At 47.9% G+C, this 22,102-nt stretch overlaps 1 protein-coding gene across 1 annotated transcript in view; it reads right to left on the bottom strand.

The window, feature by feature from the left end:
• The window catches only part of LOC308580379 (uncharacterized protein), a 191,024-nt gene that overhangs the window by 108,066 nt on the left and 60,856 nt on the right, over nucleotides 1-22,102 (bottom strand). Inside the window, exon 4 of the mRNA XM_081181868.1 lies at nucleotides 10,431-10,604. Coding sequence (XP_081037994.1) covers nucleotides 10,431-10,604 — 174 coding nt within the window. The remainder of the gene's footprint in view (nucleotides 1-10,430; nucleotides 10,605-22,102) is intronic.

The raw sequence follows: 22,102 nt of genomic DNA, 5'->3' as shown, positions 1-22,102 counted from the left end.
GCAGCGTTATTAAAAGCAGCTTTCCCTTTGAACATCTCTTTGTTCAAAGTGCATCTGAAAGCCTAATGACCCACTGGTTCCTTAGCAGTGAGCATTAATGCAAGGATTTTGATGTTAATCCATGGATCAGATGCGTGTGTGTGGATAATCGCATTGTTGGACAGTCCTTTCTGCCTGTTGGCCGTTAGCCAACGACCCCCTCCTCCGCCTGAATGAAATGTGCCCCGTGGGAGCGTTGGGACATCAGAACCACGAGTTATAGGCACGTCCCAGGGCGAAGCAGGTTTGGAGGGAGGGGGGTGCCTAAGAAACCATCGACGGGGTTGGCGAGGCGGCGTTCAGACGGGGCTGCAAACAGCAGCTGTGTAGCCTGGCCATAGGAAAGGCGAGCAGCTCCTTTTATTTCCTCCCTCGCAGCTGATTCCCCTCTCTCCCGCCACCAGATTGTGAAAAGGCTCGGAATTCAGCCTGAGGAAAACCCCAAGTCCCCACATTTCTAGTTTCCTGCGCCCTTTAAAGGGTGATACGAGCCCCACGGCAGGCAGAGCTGGGAAGGGGGTTTCCAGGGGACACGGCAGCTCCTCGAAAGGCTTCTCTCAGCTGCGCTCAATCCTCCTCGGAGAGGATTTCCCCTCCGGTCCCATGCGTTCGTTTGGGGCATCGCTCCGGCTGCTCCCTCTCCCGCCGCGCAGGAGCGATGCCTCTCTCTGGCTCTCCCTCCGCGCAGGCTGAGGGAGGGAGGGAGGTGCGCGTGTGACCCGTCTCTGCTGGGAGACCAAACCCAGCGAGGCAGAGTCGCGCGGAGGCGCTCAGGCAGCGCTGCCGGCTGCGAGGAGGAGCGCCAGGCAGCAGCAGGAGGCGCGGCCTCTCCTCGCCGCCGCCGCCCCGCCTCTCGCCGCCCGACTCGCCCGCCTCCCTCCAGGCAACATCTCGCGGCACACGAGGCAACGTCTCACGGCACACTCGTGTGCCGCGGAACACCGGTTGGGAAACACTGCACTACACCACTGTATGCTAAATACAGCTGGGTTTATTCTGGAGTGCAAATTATGAATTATTGTTGCTACAGATGATTTTCAGATGGAGATGGGAGTTTTCTTTTTGGTGCCTGCCCTGTGGAACACCCTCCCAGCAGATGTCAAAGGAAAAAACAACTACCAGACTTTAAGAAGACATCTGAAGGCAGCCCTGTTTAGGGAAGCTTTTAGGCCCGGTCTTATTCAACATCTTTATCAACGACTTGGATGATAGACTCAAGGGCATCCTGATCAAATTTGCAGATGACACCAAACTGGGAGGGGTGGCTAACACCCCAGAGGACAGGATCACACTTCAAAACGACCTTGACAGATTAGAGAACTGGGCAAAAACAAACAAGATGAATTTTAACAGGGAGAAATGTAAAGTATTGCACTTGGGCAAAAAAAATGAGAGGCACAAATACAAGATGGGGGACACCTGGCTTGAGAGCAGTACATGTGAATCATAGAATCATAGAATCATAGAGTTGGAAGAGACCACAAGGGCCATCGAGTCCAACCCCCTGCCAAGCAGGAAACACCATCAGAGCACTCCTGACATATGGTTGTCAAGCCTCTGCTTAAAGACCTCCAAAGAAGGAGACTCCACCACACTCCTTGGCAGCAAATTCCACTGTCGAACAGCTCTTACTGTCAGGAAGTTCTTCCTAATGTTTAGGTGGAATCTTCTTTCTTGTAGTTTAGATCCATTGCTCCGTGTCCGCTTCTCTGGAGCAGCAGAAAACAACCTTTCTCCCTCCTCTAGTGAAAAAGATCTAGGAGTCTTGGTTGACCATAAACTTGACATGAGCCAACAGCGTGACGCGGCAGCTAAAAAAGCCAATGCAATTCTGGGCTGCATCAATAGGAGTATAGCATCTAGATCAAGGGAAGTAATAGTGCCACTGTATTCTGCTCTGGTCAGACCTCATCTGGAGTACTGTGTCCACTTCTGGGCACCACAATTCAAGAAGGACACTGACAAACTGGAACGTGTCCAGAGGAGGGCAACCAAAATGGTCCAAGGCCTGGAAACGATGCCTTATGAGGAACGGCTAAGGGAGCTGGGCATGTTTAGCCTGGAGAAGAGGAGGTTAAGGGGTGATATGATAGCCATGTTGAAATATATAAAAGGATGTCACATAGAGGAGGGAGAAAGGTTGTTTTCTGCTGCTCCAGAGAAGCGGACACGGAGCAATGGATCCAAACTACAAGAAAGAAGATTCCACCTAAACATTAAGAAGAACTTCCTGACAGTAAGAGCTGTTCGACAGTGGAATTTGCTGCCAAGGAGTGTGGTGGAGTCTCCTTTTTTGGAGGTCTTTAAGCAGAGGCTTGACAACCATATGTCAGGAGTGCTCTGATGGTGTTTCCTGCTTGGCAGGGGGTTGGACTCGATGGCCCTTGTGGTCTCTTCCAACTCTATGATTCTATGATTCTATTCTAATATTTGATGCATTACTGTATTTTAATATTTTGTTGGAAGCTGGCCAGAGTGACTGGGGAAATCCAGCCAGAGGGGAAGGGTTATGAAGATAAGATGGCGTCCAGTACGCTTCTTGCTGCGTCACTGTCCATGCCAATAGAAAACATGAGCCCCCTCGGCTCTCTTACTTAGCAGAGTCCTTGCAGCGGCAGGAAAACTGTTGCCTTGTGTGGGTAATAAATCAGACTGAATGCAGGCTTTCTTTCTAATCTCCTATAGTCTTTAATGCGTAGAAAAACATCATAAATCAGCCCGGCGAAATGGCTGGCATCTTCTTGCCTCTCAGTCAAAAACGAAAGAGCTTCACACACAAAGAAAGTTTCCCGTATGTGAACATAACCACGCCTCAGAATGTGAGATGTCACTCAGAACTGTTTAACCCTGTAAGTTCTGATTCTCCTCACACACCCTCTCATCTCGCATCCTGAGGGAAACTGTGAGTATAACTCTCCCCAAACACAACCCTTCACAGAGTTGGACTCCATGGGCGTTCTGACCTCTGCACAGTCAGACACCTGGAACTTCTTACCAAGCTCTTTGCCAAAACCTTGCATCTGTCTATCTGTCTGTGCACAGCTCTCGGCCTGCTTGCCCTCTGGCAGCTTTGCGGTCGAGCACACATCTAAAGACCTCATTGAGTTCAACTCCTTTCCCATTGCCTCTTGCCCCTTCCTGGCTTCTGTCTCAGGCAACTGTTGAACCTCCTCAAAACTCTCAGGTTCGCACTGTGCGAAACCAACCCACACGCTGGTGACCTGAAACCTCTCAGGTGGTACCCCCTTTGTGGTGTGTGCGGAACGTCTGAGCACTGTCTCAGGTGCCCCCTCTGACCCACTGGGGTCAGCAGGTGTGTCACTGATACCAGAAGACTCCCCCTCTGACTTACTGCATCTTCGGGCCTCCTGCACTTTGCTAATGGGAGACGAAGGCTCACTCTTGGGCTCTCTTTTAACAACCTGTGGAGATTCCCCTCCCTGTTCTTGACCCTGGTCCTCATCAACAGGTTTAGCTTCTGACTCTCTCTCCTCCTCAGAATCAGACAGACATTCTGAGAGAACGTCAGGATTCGCAAGGATCCTTGACCAACCATTCTGCTCACAGAACTCAGCATTTCTGCTGATTAGAAGCCTGGACTGATCACCTTCTGGATAGGCAAACCTCCACCCTTTTGTCGCAGGCTCGTACCCACAAAAGATCATTTCCCAGGACCTCAGGTCACCTTTCTTTCGTTGAGCCTTTGGCACAAGCACCCAAGCTTCGCAACTGAACACACGGAAGAAATGCACCTTCAGTTTCTTCCGGTGCAGCAAAAAATACGGTGTGTCACCTACAACAGAGTTATAGGACCTGTTCATCGTGAAGTTGGCTGTCCTCCAGGCTTCAGCCCAAAAGCTCTGAGGCAGAGCGTCAGCTGTTTCAGCCAGTGCCTTGCTCCTGCGCTCCGCCACGCCACTCTCCTGAGGAGAAGCAGCACCCGTCAACCTGTGACGTATTCCCTTCTGGCGGAAGAAACTCTGCAGAGCAGACCCAGAGAACTCTGCGCCTCGGTCACTCTTAAAACTCTGCACCTTGGTGGAAAACTGTAGTTCCACCGCCGCAACCGTCTTTGATCAGTTGCGCTGCCTCGCTTTGCTGTTTCAGTGAGAAGAACCACCCGTTCTGGGTAAAATCATCTGTCAGCGTAAGCACAAACCTGGCCCCACCCAGACTCGGCCTTGGCATGGGACCACTAAGGTCTGTGTGCACAAGCTCAAAAGGCTTTGTGGTTACCCTCTCCGATCTGGGATAACTGCACCTTTGTACCTTTGCCCTTCTGCATGCCCTGCAATCTAGGAATTTATCATATGCTTTCATCTTGCAACCTACAGTGCATTCAGGCAACTTCTGGATATCTTTCCAACAGCCATGCGACATTCTTCTGTGCCACAAATGAGCACATGAATCATGAGTGGGAACGTTAACACACTTAGCCTGTGCTGTCTCAGCGTCCCTCTTACCCTCCAGAGGTGTCTCCAGAACAAAGGTTGTTCTGACATGCAACACTGACCAGTTGTCTCCCACCCCTGGAAATAGAACAGACATCATTTTCAAAGCAAACCTTATACCCCTCCTGTAAAAGAGAAGATACATATAAAAGACAACATGTCATTCCAGGCACAACGTAGACCTCCAGCTCCGCCTGTAAAAAAGAAACAAACAAATTGCCAACAGTGGTTAAATGTCTCTGTGAGCCATCAGCAAAAACGACTGTTTTTCCAGTTGAAACAGCCCTGCAGTTCCACATTTCACCACCAGGTGGTGCTGGCATCAGATGATGGCTGGCTCCTGAGTCGATGACCCAACGTAGCATGCTGCCCTCACTGGAGTTGTCCCATAGCGTTGCCATGGAGGCAGCTGCAAGCTGATAAGAACCGTCACTCCCTGTGTCACGTCCTCCCTTTGCATTCCCATGCTGACCTCCTCTCCTGGACTGGCTGCCATGGAAACCTGGCTGACTGCCATGGGAAGCGACCTTGGAGACATCCTGCCCAGCCTCTCTGGCTCTCCGCAGACAGGATCGACGCAGATGGTCAACAGACCCACAGATAAAACAGCGACAAGTGGAAAAAGCCTGAACTGTGCCCTCTGCTGGACTGGCCCCCCCCTCTGCACCCGGCAGGGCTCTCTGTGCCAGCACGGCCTTCTCTGAGTCGGCGTTCCTGTTCGTCACACAAGCTACCAGTCACATACTGAAGCGTAAGATCGGCTGGATTCATCGATTCCAAAGTTAGACACAAATTGTCATAACTTTTGTCCAAAGAGCTGAGCAAAATATAAACTTTCAGTTCCTCAGAAAAGTTGACTTGCAACAGTCTCAGCTGGTTGAAAACAGAAAGCATCTCAGTTACACGCTGTCTGATGCTATCACCAGGACGCAGCTTCATCTCAAACAAGCGTCTGGTAGTGTGGATTTTTGCCCCAGCTGTGGTCCTGTGGTGCACTCTCTCTAGTGCCTGGTAGGCCTCATGAGCAGTCTCAAGCCCCTCTACCAAAGGAAGCTATGAGCCCTCCAAACTGAGCACTATAGCTCCCAGGGCTTTCTGATTCCTCCTCTGCGAAGCATGGGCAGCTGAAGCACCGGCTGCAGCTTGCTGTGGAGGCCCTTGGACCGCCTCCCACAGACCCTTGGCTACCAGCCAGGCCTTCAGATTCCTGGACCACTCCTCCCAATTTCTGCCATTTTTTCAAAAGGGACGGAATATGACTCCTGGCCGTCTGCCATCTTCTCCCCCGGGGCTCAGCGTACTCACGTAGCAGCAGCTCCCTGGCACCTGGTCCTGAAGATGAGATCCTCCCCAGCGAGCTTCTCTGCCTCAAAACATTAGGCAAAAGCTCCAACTGGCTCCAGCTCAGCTGGCTTCCCATAACCTATGAAGATAAGATGGCGTCCAGTACGCTTCTTGCTGCATCACTGTCCATGCCGATAGAAAACATGAGCCCCCTCGGCTCTCTTACTTAGCAGAGTCCTTGCAGCGGCAGGAAAACTGTTGCCTTGTGTGGGTAATAAATCAGACTGAATGCAAGCTTTCTTTCTGATCTCCAACAGTCTTTAATGAGTAGAAAAACATCATAAATCAGCCCGGCGAAATGGCTGGCATCTTCTCGCCTCTCAGTCAAAAACGAAAGAGCTTCACACAAAGAAAGTTTCCCGTATGTGAACATAACCACGCCTCAGAATGTGAGATGTCACTCAGAACTGTTTAACCCTGTAAGTTCTGATTCTCCTTACAAGGGTATCAATAAATCATCATCATCATTTTTTTGTATTTTTTATATTTTTAATATTTTCTATTAAGATTCCTTTATTTTGAATTTAGGAGGACACACATAGGAAGAGGAGAGTTGGAGGTGCGAGGGACCTGCAAGGAACGCAGGGAAGGAAGGATCTCTCAGGGTGGGATATGGGGAGAAGAGGGGGTAACGCAAGGGAGAAGTGGGGGAGCCTGCCTTTCTATGGGTTGACGAATGATATTATATATATGATACAAATGTCATAAACAGTATTTTTAGTTTATATCCCCCCCTCTTCTCTTTTCTATACAATTGTATTTTGTAAGGATGGTTTAATATTTTTTGTTTTATTTCTCTTTTTTGGTTTCCCCTCAGTATGAATTCTTTGATGGCAAGTGAGATGGGAGCTATGAGTGAAGCTCTTTCCACCTTCCATGCACTGATAGGGTTTCTCCCCTGTATGAGTTCTTTGATGCAAAGTGAGGTTTCTCCCATCCCAGAAGTTCTTCCCGCATTCGAAGCACTGATAGGGTTTCTCCCCAGTATGAATTCTTTGATGGGAAGTGAGATGTGCGCTTTGATTAAAGCACTTTCCACATTCCAAGCACTGATAGGGTTTTTCTCCTCTATGAATTCTTTGATGGGAAGTGAGATGTGCGCTTTGATTAAAACTCTTTCCACATTCCAAGCACTGATAAGGTTTCTCCCCAGTATGAATTCTGTGATGGGAAGTGAGACTATCCTTCCGATTGAAGCTCTTTCCACATTCCAAGCACTGATAGGGTTTTTCTCCTGTATGAATTCTTTGATGGGAAGTGAGATTCACCTTCCGACTGAAGCTCTTTCCACATTCCAAGCACTGATAGGGTTTCTCCCCTTTATGAGTTCTTTGATGCAAAGTGAGCTTGGCCCCCTCCCTGAAGCTCTTCCCGCATTCGAAGCACTCATAGGGTTTTTCTCCTGTATGAGTTCTTTGATGGGAAGTGAGACTGTTCCTCTGACTGAAGCTCTTTCCACATTCCAAGCACTGATAGGGTTTTTCTCCTGTATGAATTCTGTGATGGGAAGTGAGATGTGCGCTTTGATTAAAGCTCTTTCCACATTCCAAGCACTGATAGGGTTTCTCCCCTGTATGAATTCTGCGATGGGAAGTGAGACTGGAGCTATCAGTGAAGCTCTTTCCACATTCCAAGCACTGATAGGGTTTCTCTCCTGTATGAATTCTTTGATGGGAAGTGAGATTCACCTTCTGACTGAAGCTCTTTCCACATTCCAAGCACTGATAGGGTTTCTCCCCTTTATGAGTTCTTTGATGCAAAGTGAGCTTGGCCCCCTCCCTGAAGCTCTTCCCGCATTCGAAGCACTGATAGGGTTTTTCTCCTGTATGCGTTCTTTGATGGGAAGTGAGATTTTGCCTGAGACTGAAGCTCTTTCCACATTCCAGACAATGATAGGGTTTCTCCCCGGTATGAATTCTTTGATGGGAAGTGAGATGTGCGCTTTGATTAAAGCTCTTCCCACATTCCAAGCACTGATAGGGTTTCTCCCCTGTATGAATTCTGCGATGGGAAGTGAGATTTTGCCTGAGACTGAAGCTCTTCCCACATTCCAAGCACTGATAGGGTTTCTCGCCTGTATGAATTCTGCGATGGGAAGTGAGATGGTGCCTGAGACTGAAGCTCTTCCCACATTCCAAGCACTGATAGGGTTTCTCCCCGGTATGAATTCTTTGATGGGAAGTGAAATGTGCGCTTTGATTAAAGCTCTTTCCACATTCTCTGCACTGATACAATTTCTCCCTGCTCTGTGTTCTTTCGTGTGAAGTGAGACTATTCCTTCGAATGAAGCTCTTTCTTTGACGGGAGGTGCACTGGGAGCTCGGACGGATGTTCTCTCCACACTCTGAATGTTTATTTGACTTCTCCGCTATGTGGATTCTGTTGTCCTCCCCCTTGTTCTTCCCTTCCAGTTCATCTCCATCTGCAATGAAGAGAGAAGCGAATTAGAGCCTCAGGAAGAAATGGAGCTCCAGATCATTGAACCAAGTCAATTAATGCTTGTGATAGAGGAAGAACTAAAAATAGCTAGATGTGGGGCCTCTCTATAGTTTTCACTGTCTTTGTTGGCCGGTATTTACTGACATATTGCTTGGCTTTTATCTAGAATGGATTTTGTTCTTGCTCAATCCTGGAATCCACTCCATCTCCAAGGTCAGTCATCTCTTTGGTCAATCAAATGCAAACAGAAGCAAAAACAACACGCCTGACAGAATTTACATCAACTTCCCTTTTTTTTTTGCAAGTAAATTTTTATTCAGAATTTGTAAAAGAAAAAAGAAAAAAGGACAAACAAATACAAAAATAAACATTTTAACATAAATTATTCATCCTATTTTCATGCTATACAAAAAGTAAGCGTACAATCATACAAAAAATAATATAAACATTAGGCTCTACTTAGCCTTTGACTTCCCTTCACCCTTTTGGTAAGTATCAAATAAATCCCGGGTTGCGTAATTAGTTTATTAAAGTTTATAATTATTAGCTGATAAAGTTTTTCTAATACCGACAGTTCCTCCTATATATCCGTTCCAATATATTTCCAAAATTTACTCCAATTTTTTTGAAATTTCTGGTCGTCTTGGTCTCGTATTCTGCCTGTTAATCTATCTAGCTCGGCATAGTTAATCATTTTGACCTGCCAGTCACTTACGTTAGGTATAGTTTCTGTTTTCCAGTTTTGTGCCAGCATAATTCTTGCGGCTGTGGTGGCATAGAGAAATATTTTTTTATCTTCATTTTTTATTTCCTTACCCATAATTCCCAGCAAAAAGGCCTCAGGTCTTTTGGGAAAAGTATATTTAAAAACTTTTTTAAGTTCATTATAAATTGCTTCCCAAAAAACCTTCACCTTGTTCCATTGCCACCACATATGGTAGAGGTCTCCCTCCACTTCACCACATTTCCAGCATGTCTTATTTTCTGATCTATAAATTTTAGCCAATTTTGCCGGCGTAAGATACCATCTATAGAGCATTTTCCAAACATTTTCTCTGGCTGGTATTTACTGACATATTGCTTGGCTTTTATCTGGAATGGATTTTGTTCTGGCTCAACCCTGGAATCCACTCCATCTCCAAGGTCAGTCATGTCTTTGGTCAATCAAATGCAAACAGAAGCAAAAACAACAAGCCTGACAGAATTTACATCAACTTCCCTAAAAACTCTGAAGCCGGCATTTAAGAAGGCCTGGGTGGTTCAGAGAAGCCTGGTCACTGTTTTAAAAGGCATGACTAGACGCAGAACATTCACAGAGGAAACAGTTGATATCCCTCCATTCTGGGTTCACTGTCTGGATGTTAGAATGCCAGACGCTGTTGGTCTCCAGCCAAAGAGTTGAAGTTCATCACATACAGGTATGTATGGAACATCTACACCTTGTCTGTGAAACAAACAGCAACATGTTCAACTGAACACTCCCCATCAGCTGTTGCCTCAATCTAGTCGGTCTAAATTTAAATTTATACGTAAATGACTTTCTTCACTTTGAACCCCCCACCCATGTCCATGAGGAGACCAACTCTGTATTTTTTCATTAGCAACAGAAGAGGAAAAGTGACTATAACTCAGTTCAAACCAATTCATGAACCCAGAACTCATACACCGACCACTAATGATGAACCATATGTTACTAGATATTCCTGCAAATTTATTCTGCTATTTTTGATATGCAAATAGCATGCGAAGACTTAGTCTTCATATTTGTATCATTTATTAGTCCTATGATCCTTGTTTTTAAAAGCAAATAAGAAGTTATTCCAAAAAGAAAAAGACAACACACAGAGGCCCCATCTCCATTCAAACTGCAAAGCAGGATCAGTGAGTTGGCTGACATTGGCAGGGCATTCAGATCACAGAACTGGTTTTAGACATTTAGATAGACCTGCCGATTCATCGCGTCGGGCAGGGAGCTGTGATCTATTCCTGGCTCAAATTGCCTGCAGATGACAAAGGCGCAGGAAGGCAGGCAGGTGGGGGAGCCCGAAAAGGTCCTCCCCTTCTCCATCTCCATCCACCTGTCTGCCTCCCCCCACACTCCAATTCCTCTCTGGCTCCATCCATCTAGGTCCCCATCTCCCCTCCCCTGGGACTCACCAGATCTCTCGGAGGTCCCTGGGAGGGAATGCTCAGAGGTTGAGAGGAGGGATGCAGGAGACAATCTGACCAGGTCATCCGTCCATCTTCCCCCTTCCATTCTCATTAGCTTTGCAGAATCTGTTCCTTTTATCCTTCCTGAGGAGTCATGGAGCCAAAACAAGCTAGAGGGTCCTGGGAGAGAGGAAGAAGGAAAGGCAGCCTCAGAGGCCCTGCAGGGATTCTCTTGCCCTAGATATTCTCCTGCCCCTGGAGAAGCACAAATGGGGCGGCCCCTTCCCAACAGAAGCCCCATTTCTATACCTCTCCAGTGGTTCGAAAAAAATAAGGTAGGCTACTTGCATGACAATTAAAGAAAAAATAAGAAGAGAGAGTAATAGAAAAATGAAAAATAATTGAAGATCCTAAAGAAATATGCAAAGAAAAATTAAATTACTATAGGAAGTTTTACCGTGCAAAAGAAGAAGACCAAGAGGAAATGGAAAGATACATAGCACAAAATGGACTCCTGCCAATAGCAGATTGGAAAACAGAACAACTACATTTACCAACAGTGATGATGGAGGTGCAGCAATCTCAAAAGCAAAGATAGGAAAGTCCCCAGGTACGGATGGATTATCGGCAGCATTTTATAAGAAGTTAGAAGATATATTATCAGAACCAAGGAAACAGTACTGAACGGAATTTTAAAGGAAGGAAGAATACCAAAATCATGGGAAGAAGCATTTATCACACTGATACCCAAACAAGGAGCAGATCCAACACTAATAAAAAATTATAGACCTATATCATTGTTCAATAATGATTATAAAATATTTGCCAACATCCTAGCCAACAGATTAAAATAAAGTATTGAATGAAATAAAAAAAAGAGATCAGGCTGGCTTCTTACCAGGCAGACACATGCACAATAAAATGAGAAACATAATTGATATTTTAGAATATTTAGAAGCAAGATCAGATAAAAAAGCCATTTTGATGCTGATAGACACGGAATAGGTCTTCGACCACATCTCTTGGAGCTTCATTGTCAGGGAACTGCCATCAGTGCTGGAGGGAGAGAGCAAGAGCCAGAGGGATTCCAGAGAGCGTCCAGGGATCGGGAGAAGCAGCCCATCTTCTGGGGAAGAGAATCAGCGTAGCACCAGTGGAGAAGGGGGGCAGATGGGGGAAGCGGTGAGGCGGTCCCATGACTCCTTGCCTGGGACCAGCGGGGAGAGTAGGGGTCCTCCGCTGCCCACGCCCTCCTTGCGCAGAAGGCTTCCGCGCAGAGAGAGTAGGAGGAGACTAGGCGTCAAAGAGCTTCTTTGCTGGAAGAAGTTTAAGAAACGCCCACTGACGGATTCTGCCAGCGATTGAGTCAGCCACGGGTGAGTGGCTGTCCGGACAGAAAAGGTTCACTTAGGCAACCCAGCCAGGTGTTTGCACAGGCTTACGCACGAGCAACCCCTAGAACCATTACATTCATGAAAAAAATACAGAAAAAGCAGGACTTGGAGAATATATTCTTAGGGGTGTTGAGGCAATATATTGAAATCAGAGAGCCAAATTGATACTAAATAGTGAAATAAGAGAAGTAAAATAAGTAAGGGGACCAGGCAAGGCTGCCCCCTTTCGCCTCCACTTTTTATTACGGTACTAATAATAATAATAATAATAATAATAATAATAATAATAATAATAATAATAATAATTTTTTATTTATACCCCGCCCTCCCCAGCCAAGGCCGGGCTCAGAGCGGCTTACAAGCAATAATAAAAACAAGATGAGTGATTACAACTTAAAAACAAAAATAAAATACAACATTAAAATAATGGAACATTAAAATATTAAAATGGAGCCTCATTGCAGGAGAAGGAAAAGAAAAAAGAAAAAGGGGGCGGAGGGAATCAAATTGGCTCCAATCCAAAGGCCAGGCGGAACAACTCTGTCTTACAGGCCCTGCGGAAAGAGATCAGATCCTGCAGGGCCCTGGTCTCATGAGACAGAGCGTTCCACCAAGTTGGGGCCAGTGCTGAAAAGGCCCTGGCTCTGGTTGAAGCCAATCTAACTTCCTTAGGGCCTGGGACCACTAGGGTGTTGTTATTTATGGACCTTGAGGCTCTCCGTGGGGCATACCAGGCGAGGCGGTCCCGTAGGTACGAGGGTCCTAGGCCGTGAAGGGCTTTAAAGGTCAAAAGCAGCACCTTAAATCTGACCCTGTACTCCACCGGGAGCCAGTGCAGCTTGAAAAGCACTGGATGAATATGCTCCCATGGCAGAGACGCTGTGAGGAGCCTCGCTGCAGCATTCTGTACCCGCTGGAGTTTCTGGGACAGAAACTAGAATTCTTAGCAATGACAACAAGGAGTGACCAAGGCATAAAAGGTCTAACAAGGGGGAAGAAGTCGCACAAGATGAAGGCCTTTGCAGACAATGTAATTCTAACTTCTGAAAATCTGGAGGAAAGCATACCAGAAATAATAGGGAAAATCCTTGAATTTGGAAGTGGCAGGATTTAAATTAAATAAAAATAAGACTAGTATGCTAGCAAAAAAATATGTCAACACAGGAAAAAGAAGAACTAAAGAAAATATCAGGATTGGGAATAGTAAATAAAGCTACGTATTTCGGAATCTGGCTGACAAATGAAAACACCAACCTATTTAAAGACAATTAAAACCCTGACCAAACTGCGGGAGGCAGTGGAAGACAGGAGTGCCTGGCGTGCTCTGATCCATGGGGTCACAAAGAGTGGGACACGACTAAATAACTAAACAACAACATACTAAAACATGGAAAGAAATCAATTTTGAATCATATAATAAGAAAATTGATATATAGAGTATAGGAAAAACATAAAGTGGTCTTGGAACCTAAAACCCCCTGGTGGAATTCACCTCAGGAAGCAATAACTGGGGGAAAGAAAAATATGGAATTGAATTGGGCCACTTTCACTGCCTTGTTGTGACGAAGGGGCTTGAATAACTCAGAGACGCTATGAGCTAAGCTGTGCAGGGCCACCCAAGACGGACAGGTCATAGTGGAGAGTTTAGACCAAACCTGATCCACCTGGAGGAGGAACCGGCAAGCCACTCCAGTAGCCCTGCCAAGAAAACTCCATGGACAAAGACAACAGGCATATAAAAGTGATGACGCTGGAAGATGAGCCCCTCAGGTCAGAAGGCGTCCAACATGCTACTGGGGAAGAGAGGAGGACAAGGACAAGTAGATTCAGAGCTGATGAAGCGGCTGGGCCAAAGCCGAAAGGTAAGTTGGATGTGGTGAAAATGAGATGGCAAGAATAAATATTGACATCCTGGGCATCAGTGAACTAAAATGGACAGGGATGGGCGAATTCAGTTCAGATGACCATCATAACTACTACTGTGGGCAAGAATCCCGTAAAAGAAATGGAGTGGCCCTCATAGTCAAGAAAAGAGTGGCAAAAGCTGTACTGGGATGAAATCTCAAAAATGATAGAATGATCTCGATACGAATCCAAGGCAGACCTACAAGAAATAGAATACAGATTTCCAAAGAATAGCAAGGAGAGACAAGAGGGCCTTCTTAAACGAGCAATGCAAAGAAATAGAGGAAAACAACAGAATGGGGAAAAACAGAGATCTCATCAATAAAATTGGAGATTTGAAAGGAACTTTTTGTACAAAGATTACCATAATAAAGGACCAAAGTGGTAAGGACCTAACAGAAGCAGAAGACATCAAGAAGAGGGGGCAAGAATACACAGAGGAATTATACCAGAAAGATATGGATGTCTCGTACACCCCAGGTAGTGTGGTTGCTGACCTTGAGCCAGACATCCTGGAGAGTGAAATCAAAAGGGCCTTAGAAAGCACTGCAAATAACAAGGCCAGTGGAAGTGATGGTATTCCAGCTGAACTATTTAAATTTTTAAAAGATGCTGCTGTTATGTTAAGGTGCTACACTCAATATGCCAGCATTTGGAAAACTCAGCAGTGGCCAGAGGATTGAAGAAGATCAGTCTACATCCCAATCCCAAAGAAGGGCAGTGCCAAAGAATGCTCCAACTACCGCACAATTGCACTCATTTCACATGCTAGCAAGGTTATGCTTAAAATTCTACAAGGAAGGCTCAAGCAGTATGTGGATCGAGAACTCCCAGAAGTGCAAGCTGGATTTAGAAGAGGCAGAGGAACCAGAGACCAAATTGCAAACATGCGCTGGATTATGGAGAAAGCTAGAGAGTTCCAGAAAGACATCTACTTCTGCTTCATTGACTACGCAAAAGCCTTTGACTGTGTCGACCACAGCAAACTATGGCAAGTTCTTAAAGAGATGGGAGTGCCTGATCACCTCATCTGTCTCCTGAGAAATCTCTATGTGGGACAAGAGGCTACAGTTAGAACTGGATATGGAACAACTGATTGGTTCAAAATTGGGAAAGGAGTACGGCAAGGCTGTATATTGTCTCCCTGCTTATTTAACTTATATGCAGAATTCATCATGTGAAAAGCTGGGCTGGATGAATCCCTAGCCGGAATTAAGATTGCCGGATGAAATATCACAACCTTGATGGCAGAAAGTGAGGAAGAATTAAAGAACCTTTTAATGAGGGTGAAAGAGGAGAGCGCAAAATATGGTCTGAAGCTCAACATAAAAAAAACGAAGATCATGGCCACTGGTCCCATCACCTCCTGGCAAATAGAAGGGGAAGAAATGGAGGCAGTGAGAGATTTGACTTTTTTGGGCTCCTGGATCACTGCAGGTGGTGGCAGCAGCCATGAAATTAAAAGACGCCTGCTTCTTGGGAGAAAAGCAAAGACAAACCTAGACAGCATCTTAAAAAGCAGAGACATCACCTTGCTGACAAAGATCCATATAGTAAAAGCTATGGTTTTCCCGGTAGTGATGTATGGAAGTGAGAGCTGGACCATAAAGAAGGCTGATCGCTGAAGAATGGATGCTTTTGAATTCTGGTGCTGGAGGAGACTCTTGAGAGTCCCATGGACTGCAAGGAGATCAAATGCATCCATTCTTAAGGAAATCAGCCCTGAGTGCTCACTGGAAGGACAGATCCTGAAGCTGAGGCTCCAAGACTTTGGCCACCTCATGAGAAGAGAAGACTCTCTGGAAAAGACCCTGATGTTGGGAAAGATGGAGGGCACAAGGAGAAGGGGACGACAGAGGACAAGGTGGCTGGACAGTGTTCTCGAAGCTACCAGCATGAGTCTGACCAAACTGCGGGAGGAAATAAAACACCACCTAACAGGGTGGATCCAGTATCACCAAATAAATGAGGTCTTCAAAGCTGTCAAGAAAAAGGGTTTTGCAATTTCAGTATTGGATAATGAATTACCGTATTTTTCGCCCTATAGGACGCACTTTTCCCCCTCCAAAAATGAAGCGTCCTATGGGGCGAATGCAGGCTTTTGCTGAAGCCTGGAGAGCCAGAGGAGAGCTGCCTGCACCCAGAAGCTTGGGGCGCGCTGAGCTGAGCGCCCCCCCAGGCTTCGCGCAGCTCTACACAAGCTGTGGGAGAGCTGGGCGAAGTCGCAGATAACAGCCTGTTCTGGGGGCTGGGGTTCCCGCACCTGGGGGGGGAATAATTCCCCCCCTTTATTTCACCCCAAAAAAACCTAGGTGCGCCCTATGGGGTGAAAAATATGGCATTAAAAAACAAAACAAAAGTAATTTCTAAAATTTATGGAATATTATTGGAGTGAGAGGATCTGGATGAACAGGTAAAGGCGGTAATGATCAAATTGGCTATGGATTTACGGAAACCTATTCAATTAACATCATGGGGGAAATTATGGAAGGAGAGTTGGAATTTTACGGCTTGTGAGGCAATAAAAGGAAATTTGATAAAGATGTTCAACCAAGATATGTAAAATGTATAAAAGAAAATCAAAATTATGTTGGAGGTGTAACCAAGTAGAGGGGACACTTCTGCATATGGGGTGGCTATGTGATAAAATCAAGGGCTTCTGGGATACGGTGTATGAAGAACTAAAGAAAAGATTTGAACAACATTTTGCCCCCCAAAAACAGAAGACGTTTTATTGGGAATATTGGATGTAGGTATACCAAAAGAAAATAAGGAAATATTTATTTACGCCACAGTGGCAGCGAGAACATTAATTGCCAATTAATTGCCAAAGATTGGAAAAAAAGAAATAATTCTGACTAAAAAAAGGTCTCTTTGGAGGAGGGTCCCTGGCACTCGGGGAGAGACCACAAATTTTGTAACTACTCCGGGTCAACGCTATCTCTCCCCTTAATTCCTCATGAAGTTTCCTAATACCAGTTATACCATATGCCTTATACCATTTTCTAAAATTCTCTGATTATCCCCGCTGTGTTTTATTTAATGGAAATTGAGACTGGTTTCCTAGGTGAAGCTTTTTCCACATTCTAAACAGTCCCTTGCAGGAAATATTTCATGGAAAATTAGATTCACCACCTGAATGAAGCTCTTTCCACATTCCAAGCACTGATCTGGTTTCTGACCTGCATGAAGCTTTTTCCAAACAGTCCCCTGTATGAAGTATCTCATGGGAATTGTGGGTGGAGCTGCGAAGGAAGCTTTTCCCACATTTCAAGCACTAATTTCTTCCCCCCGTTAGTTCTTTCATGTGAAGTGAGGCTCTCCTTCTGAACGAAGAGCTTTCCTTGATGGGAAGTGGACTGGGAGCTCTGACTAAAGTTCTCTCCACACTCTGAATATTTATATGGTTTCTCCATTGTGAGGATTTTTCTTATTGTCTCCCTTCTTCTTCCTTTCCAATTCAACACCCACAACCCACGGCAGTATTATTAATTAATTAATTAATATAATAATAATAGCCTCAGGAATAGAGTCTGAAATGATTGAACAATGCAAATGAATGTTTGTGCAAGAGGAAGTAGGGAAGGGGGTTACTGCCTTTTTTGGCTGATATTACCTAATTTATTTAGGGGACCCAGAGATTCGAAAAGCCTGGCTCTATCCAGGGATGGATTTAATTTGGCTCAGTCATGGAATCCGCTCCATCTCCAAGCTCAGTCATTTCTTTGCTCAACCAAAAACAGATGCAGAAAGGGAAACAGAAAATTAGACAGGATGTAATAATAATAATAATAATAATAATAATAATAATAATAATAATAATAATAAATTTTATTTATATCCCGCCCTCCCCAGCCGAAGCCGGGCTCAGGGCGGCTAACAACACTAAAGTAGTGCAACATTATAAAAACATCATAAGAATTAATTAAAATCAAAATTGATGGCAACCATAAACTAAAGTATTGTAAAGATTGCCAAAGGAGGGAGTCAGGCTGCGCCCTGACCAAAGGCCTGGTGGAACAGCTCTGTCTTGCAGGCCCTGCGGAAAGATGTACCTCCATTTCCTCAATATCTCTGAAGCCTACATGGAAGAAGGCCTGGGCAGCTGAGACCAGCCTCATCATGGTTGGGAAAGGCAGGACTGGTGGAAGAATATTCCCAGACAGAACAGGAGATGCATCTCCTATGGAGAGTTGTGGGTGTATTAACATCTCAGGTGCTGCAGGTGGCGCTACTGGGCTTCCTCAAAATAGAGGAGGTTTGTCCTTCAGAGATCTGTATGGAATTTCAAAACTGATCTTATGATCCAGCAGGGAGCCTTACCAGAGAGGCCACGATCCCAGGATTCTCCTCCTTGACTTCCTTCTGCAGAGCTCTCTGGTCAGGATCCAGCAAAGCCCAGTCCTCCTCTGTGAAAGGAACAGCTACGTCTTCAAAGCACACTGGACCCTAAGGGGAAAAGGGAGAAGAAAGATGATCTTCTACACGTTGCTCTGTTCTTTTCTGTTGTGTATTTAATTGATGGGTACAGTGGTACCTTGGGTTACAGATGCTTCAGGTTACAGACTCCACTAACCCAGACATAGTACCTCAGGTTAAGAACAGTTTCAGGTTAAAAATGGACCTCCAGAATAAATTAAGTTCTAAACCCGACGTACCACTGTATTAATCTTTGTGTAAATGGGGGAATTCCACAAATAATATTTTATTATCTACGCAGCACTCATCTTCAGGTAAATCTTTGCAAGCATTCCCATTTTCCAGATGGAAGGACCTCCTCTCCCTTCATCTGGTGGGGTGGCCCCTCCCCCTGCCCTCAAGCGAACTTCAAGGGGCACCAGGAGGGGGAGGGGAGGGAATGGTTGGTTGGCTGGTTGGCATCCGTCTGTCTTGGGAGACAATGGAAGAGTGTGTCTTTGGGAGTGAGATCTGGGGGAGAGACATGTGTTGTTGCATCTGGGACACAGGAAGTGGTCTGGAGATGCAGAGGGGCTTTTCTCCTCCCTGTCCTCCCCCCCCCCCCACGTGGGAATGTTCCCCTCTGGCTGCAGCCTCTCTTCACAAAGGTGACTTTTCCCTCCCTCTGAAGGGGGTTTATTTCCTTGAGCCAAAGCCCCCTCCCCAAAAAGGAAGGCAGCATCTGGATCCCAAGGAAGAGCAGAGCTGCATATTTCCTGCGGTCTCCCCCCCTCCCTGGCTTGGCAGAGAGGACAAGGGAGGACCCTCTGCTCCCTGACTTGGGGGTCTCTCCCCCCCCCCGGCATGACCTGAACAGGGACCCCCACGCCCCCTCCCTGCCCCCCTGGGACCCCCTTCTCCCCATGGCACCCTCAGGGGGAGGAGAGAGGAGACTCACCCGAGTCCAGGAAGGGAACCAAGGAAGCATTTGCAATGGAGAGAGAAGAAAGCAGGAAGGGAGGGGGAGGGGGGAATTTAGCCATGGAGGACCTTCACACCCCGTCCTCTCTAGGACTCCAGCTCTGCTCCTCTTAACCCTTGCCAGCCCAGCCCTCCCTCTGCCCTCTGCCCAGAGCAGGCGCCAGGGAGGAAGAGGAATCCCAGATCCCCCCAAGGGAGACCCTTCCATGTCCGGCGCCCGCAGCTCCAGAGTCTTCCCTCCAGCCCCCCATCTTCCCTGGGGCAGCCCCACTGAATTGGGGGGCCAAGCTGGTGTCCGGAGACGCCTCCTTCCCTGGGACTTGGAGGCTTGGCTTCTTCCAGGCTCTGGAGTCAGACTTGGGGGGGCCCTTTCCCTCCGCCCCCCCACACCCAGGGGGTCCCCTCAGCCCTCCTTATTGGGGGGTCTCCCTTCCCTCCCCCCCTTTCCCACCGCCCCCCACACCAGGGGGTCCCCTCAGCCCTCCTTCTTGGGGGTCTCCCTCCGCTCCCCCCTCTCAGTCCGCCCCCCACCCCCAGGGGGTCCCCTCAGCCCTCCTTCTTGGGGGTCTCCCTCCGCTCCCCCCTCTCAGTCCGCCCCCCACACCCAGGGGGTCCCCTCAGCCCTCCTTCTTGGGGGTCTCCCTCCGCCCCCCTCTCAGTCTGCCCCCCACACCCAGGGGGTCCCCTCAGCCCTCCTTCTTGGGGGTCTCCCTCCGCTCCCCCCTCTCAGTCCGCCCCCCACACCCAGGGGGTCCCCTCAGCCCTCCTTCTTGGGGGTCTCCCTTCCCTCCCCCCTCTCAGTCCGCCCCCCACACCCAGGGGGTCCCCTCAGCCCTCCTTCTTGGGGGTCTCCCTCCGCCCCCCACACCCAGGGGGTCCCCTCAGCCCTCCTTCTTGGGGGTCTCACTTCCCTCCCCCCTCTCAGTCCGCCCCCCACACCCAGGGGGTCCCCTCAGCCCTCCTTCCTGGGGGTCTCCCTCCGCTCCCCCCTCTCAGTCCGCCCCCCACACCCAGGGGGTCCCCTCAGCCCTCCTTCCTGGGGGTCTCCCTCCGCTCCCCCCCCCCCACACCCAGGGGGTCCCCTCAGCCCTCCTTCTTGGGGGTCTCCCTTCCCTCCCCCCACCTTCCCCTCCAAGCTCCCCCCTCAGAAAAGGCGCCTTGCCTTTTCCCGCCAAAAGGGCTGGCTCCGCCCCCCGCTGGCTTGGCAGCCAATCAGAGCGAGGCTCCCGCCCCCGGGGGGGGGAATTTCTGAGGGACGAAGTCTACTGACTGGCCTGGCTATGCTGTCCATCACAGGCCCAGCCAAGGGGGGCATCCGGCAGACTCCCTAGATCTCTAGAGATCATCTACGTCTGTCAGTTACCTGTCAATCCATTTTAGGGTTTGAGATCATTTTGCCAGAGCCCTGAGGGGCCTAAGTTTAATCAACAGTAGTAATAAATGGATGGCGGACAAGTCTGGGAAGGGGCGAGAGGCCCCCCCTGCCCCCCTCAAGGCTCCTCTCAGGCTCATCCAGGGTCCAAGGCCTCCTCCATTTTTGGAGGGCCAGGAAGTGAGTGGCCCCTGCAGCTTCGCCTGCTGGAAAGGGGGCCACATGCCAGAGGCCAGCCTGGCAGGGTTGTTGTGGAAGGGGGAGCTCCTGGGAGGAGAGGAGGTGCCAGGGAAGTGCCATTCTGTCAGTAAAGCGCCTCCGTCCCCCACTCCTCCTCCAAACGAGAACCAGGGGGGTGTATATATATCTAGGTAGGTAGGTAGGTAGGTAGATGATAGATAGATAGATAGATGTGTATATAACTGTTACGGAAAATCTGGGTGCGGGGTTACTCTGCCACCCAGCTCATCGGACCAAGTCCGCGGGTCCTTGCGGGGGAGAAATGAGCTCAGCCGGACGCAGGCACAAACTACAGAAGATCCGAGTTTATTGCGCAACAGGTTCAAGGCGAGATTGAACCCCGAGTAGGGGGTGACAGGAGTTTTTGAAACTTCCCTCCATGTCCCAGAATACAGTGCGAAATACATCATTATTGCGTCATGAATACATTAGAAATAGGTTGGGTTACGCAGGTGGCATCATGAATATATTACAGAAAGGTGGGATTTCACGGATTAGCATTTCAGAGAAGGGAGGGGGAGTATGCAGAGTGAGAGATATGCAAAGATAAACACTTCCTGAGTACCGGTGATGATGAAACAATAGTCCAGATATGCATCGTCTGCCACCGGCATTGCCCGGAGGAAGGGCTCGGCAGAACGATCTGACAGGATTAGGGTCTTCCTGAGTACGTGACCTGCTGCTTCCGGGATTATGGAGGTAGGGGTATCATCATGGAGTCCTGAGAAAACTGAGTCGATTGACACCAAAACCAAAGAAATCGGAGCTGTGGTTGATTTTATATGAATTTAAGAGGTTTTCGCCTGTTCTAGTCCATTCGTACAGCAATGATTGAAGTCGGAAATAAAATGGTTACATTGTTGCCAGTTTTGACACTTTTACGAGTCCACGAGTTTCGGTTCCATTGTTCTCCCAGCGGGGAGCCGTCAGTAGCTTGTCAAGAGGTTAAAGGAGGCGTGCAGGGGCTCGCTGAGCTGACTCTGCAGAGCGAATGCATGGTTCTGATTGGCTGGGATGCGGCTATTGAAACGGATGGGAGCGCGGCTTCCATTGAAACGGATGGGAGCGCAGTTTGATACGGTCAACCCATGATAGAGACAGAGCGGGAAGGAGGCTTAGAGAAAGCTTATTTCGCCCGTATAGAGAAAGAGATAGGCATCTTATTCACAGGACCAGGGGTATAGTGTGGGGCTTGTGTCATGGTGTGGGGCTTAGGGGCCTGGGCAAAGCTGGGCGCCGTCGAGGTCATCGCCTCTGATCCTTTGGTGGGCGGTGGAGGGGTGCGGGAAGGTACCCCCCCTTTCCGTATCAATAACAGACAGGCACAATCCAAGATGGCCCTTCCTCCCGCTCCAAACATAGAAGGACCGGTTGCCCTGACCCAACAT

The sequence above is a fragment of the Podarcis bocagei genome, assembly GCF_964188305.1.
Source record: "Podarcis bocagei genome assembly, chromosome: 2".
Classification (NCBI taxonomy): Eukaryota; Metazoa; Chordata; class Lepidosauria; order Squamata; family Lacertidae; genus Podarcis; species Podarcis bocagei.
This window is presented reverse-complemented; position numbering and strand designations above follow the sequence as displayed.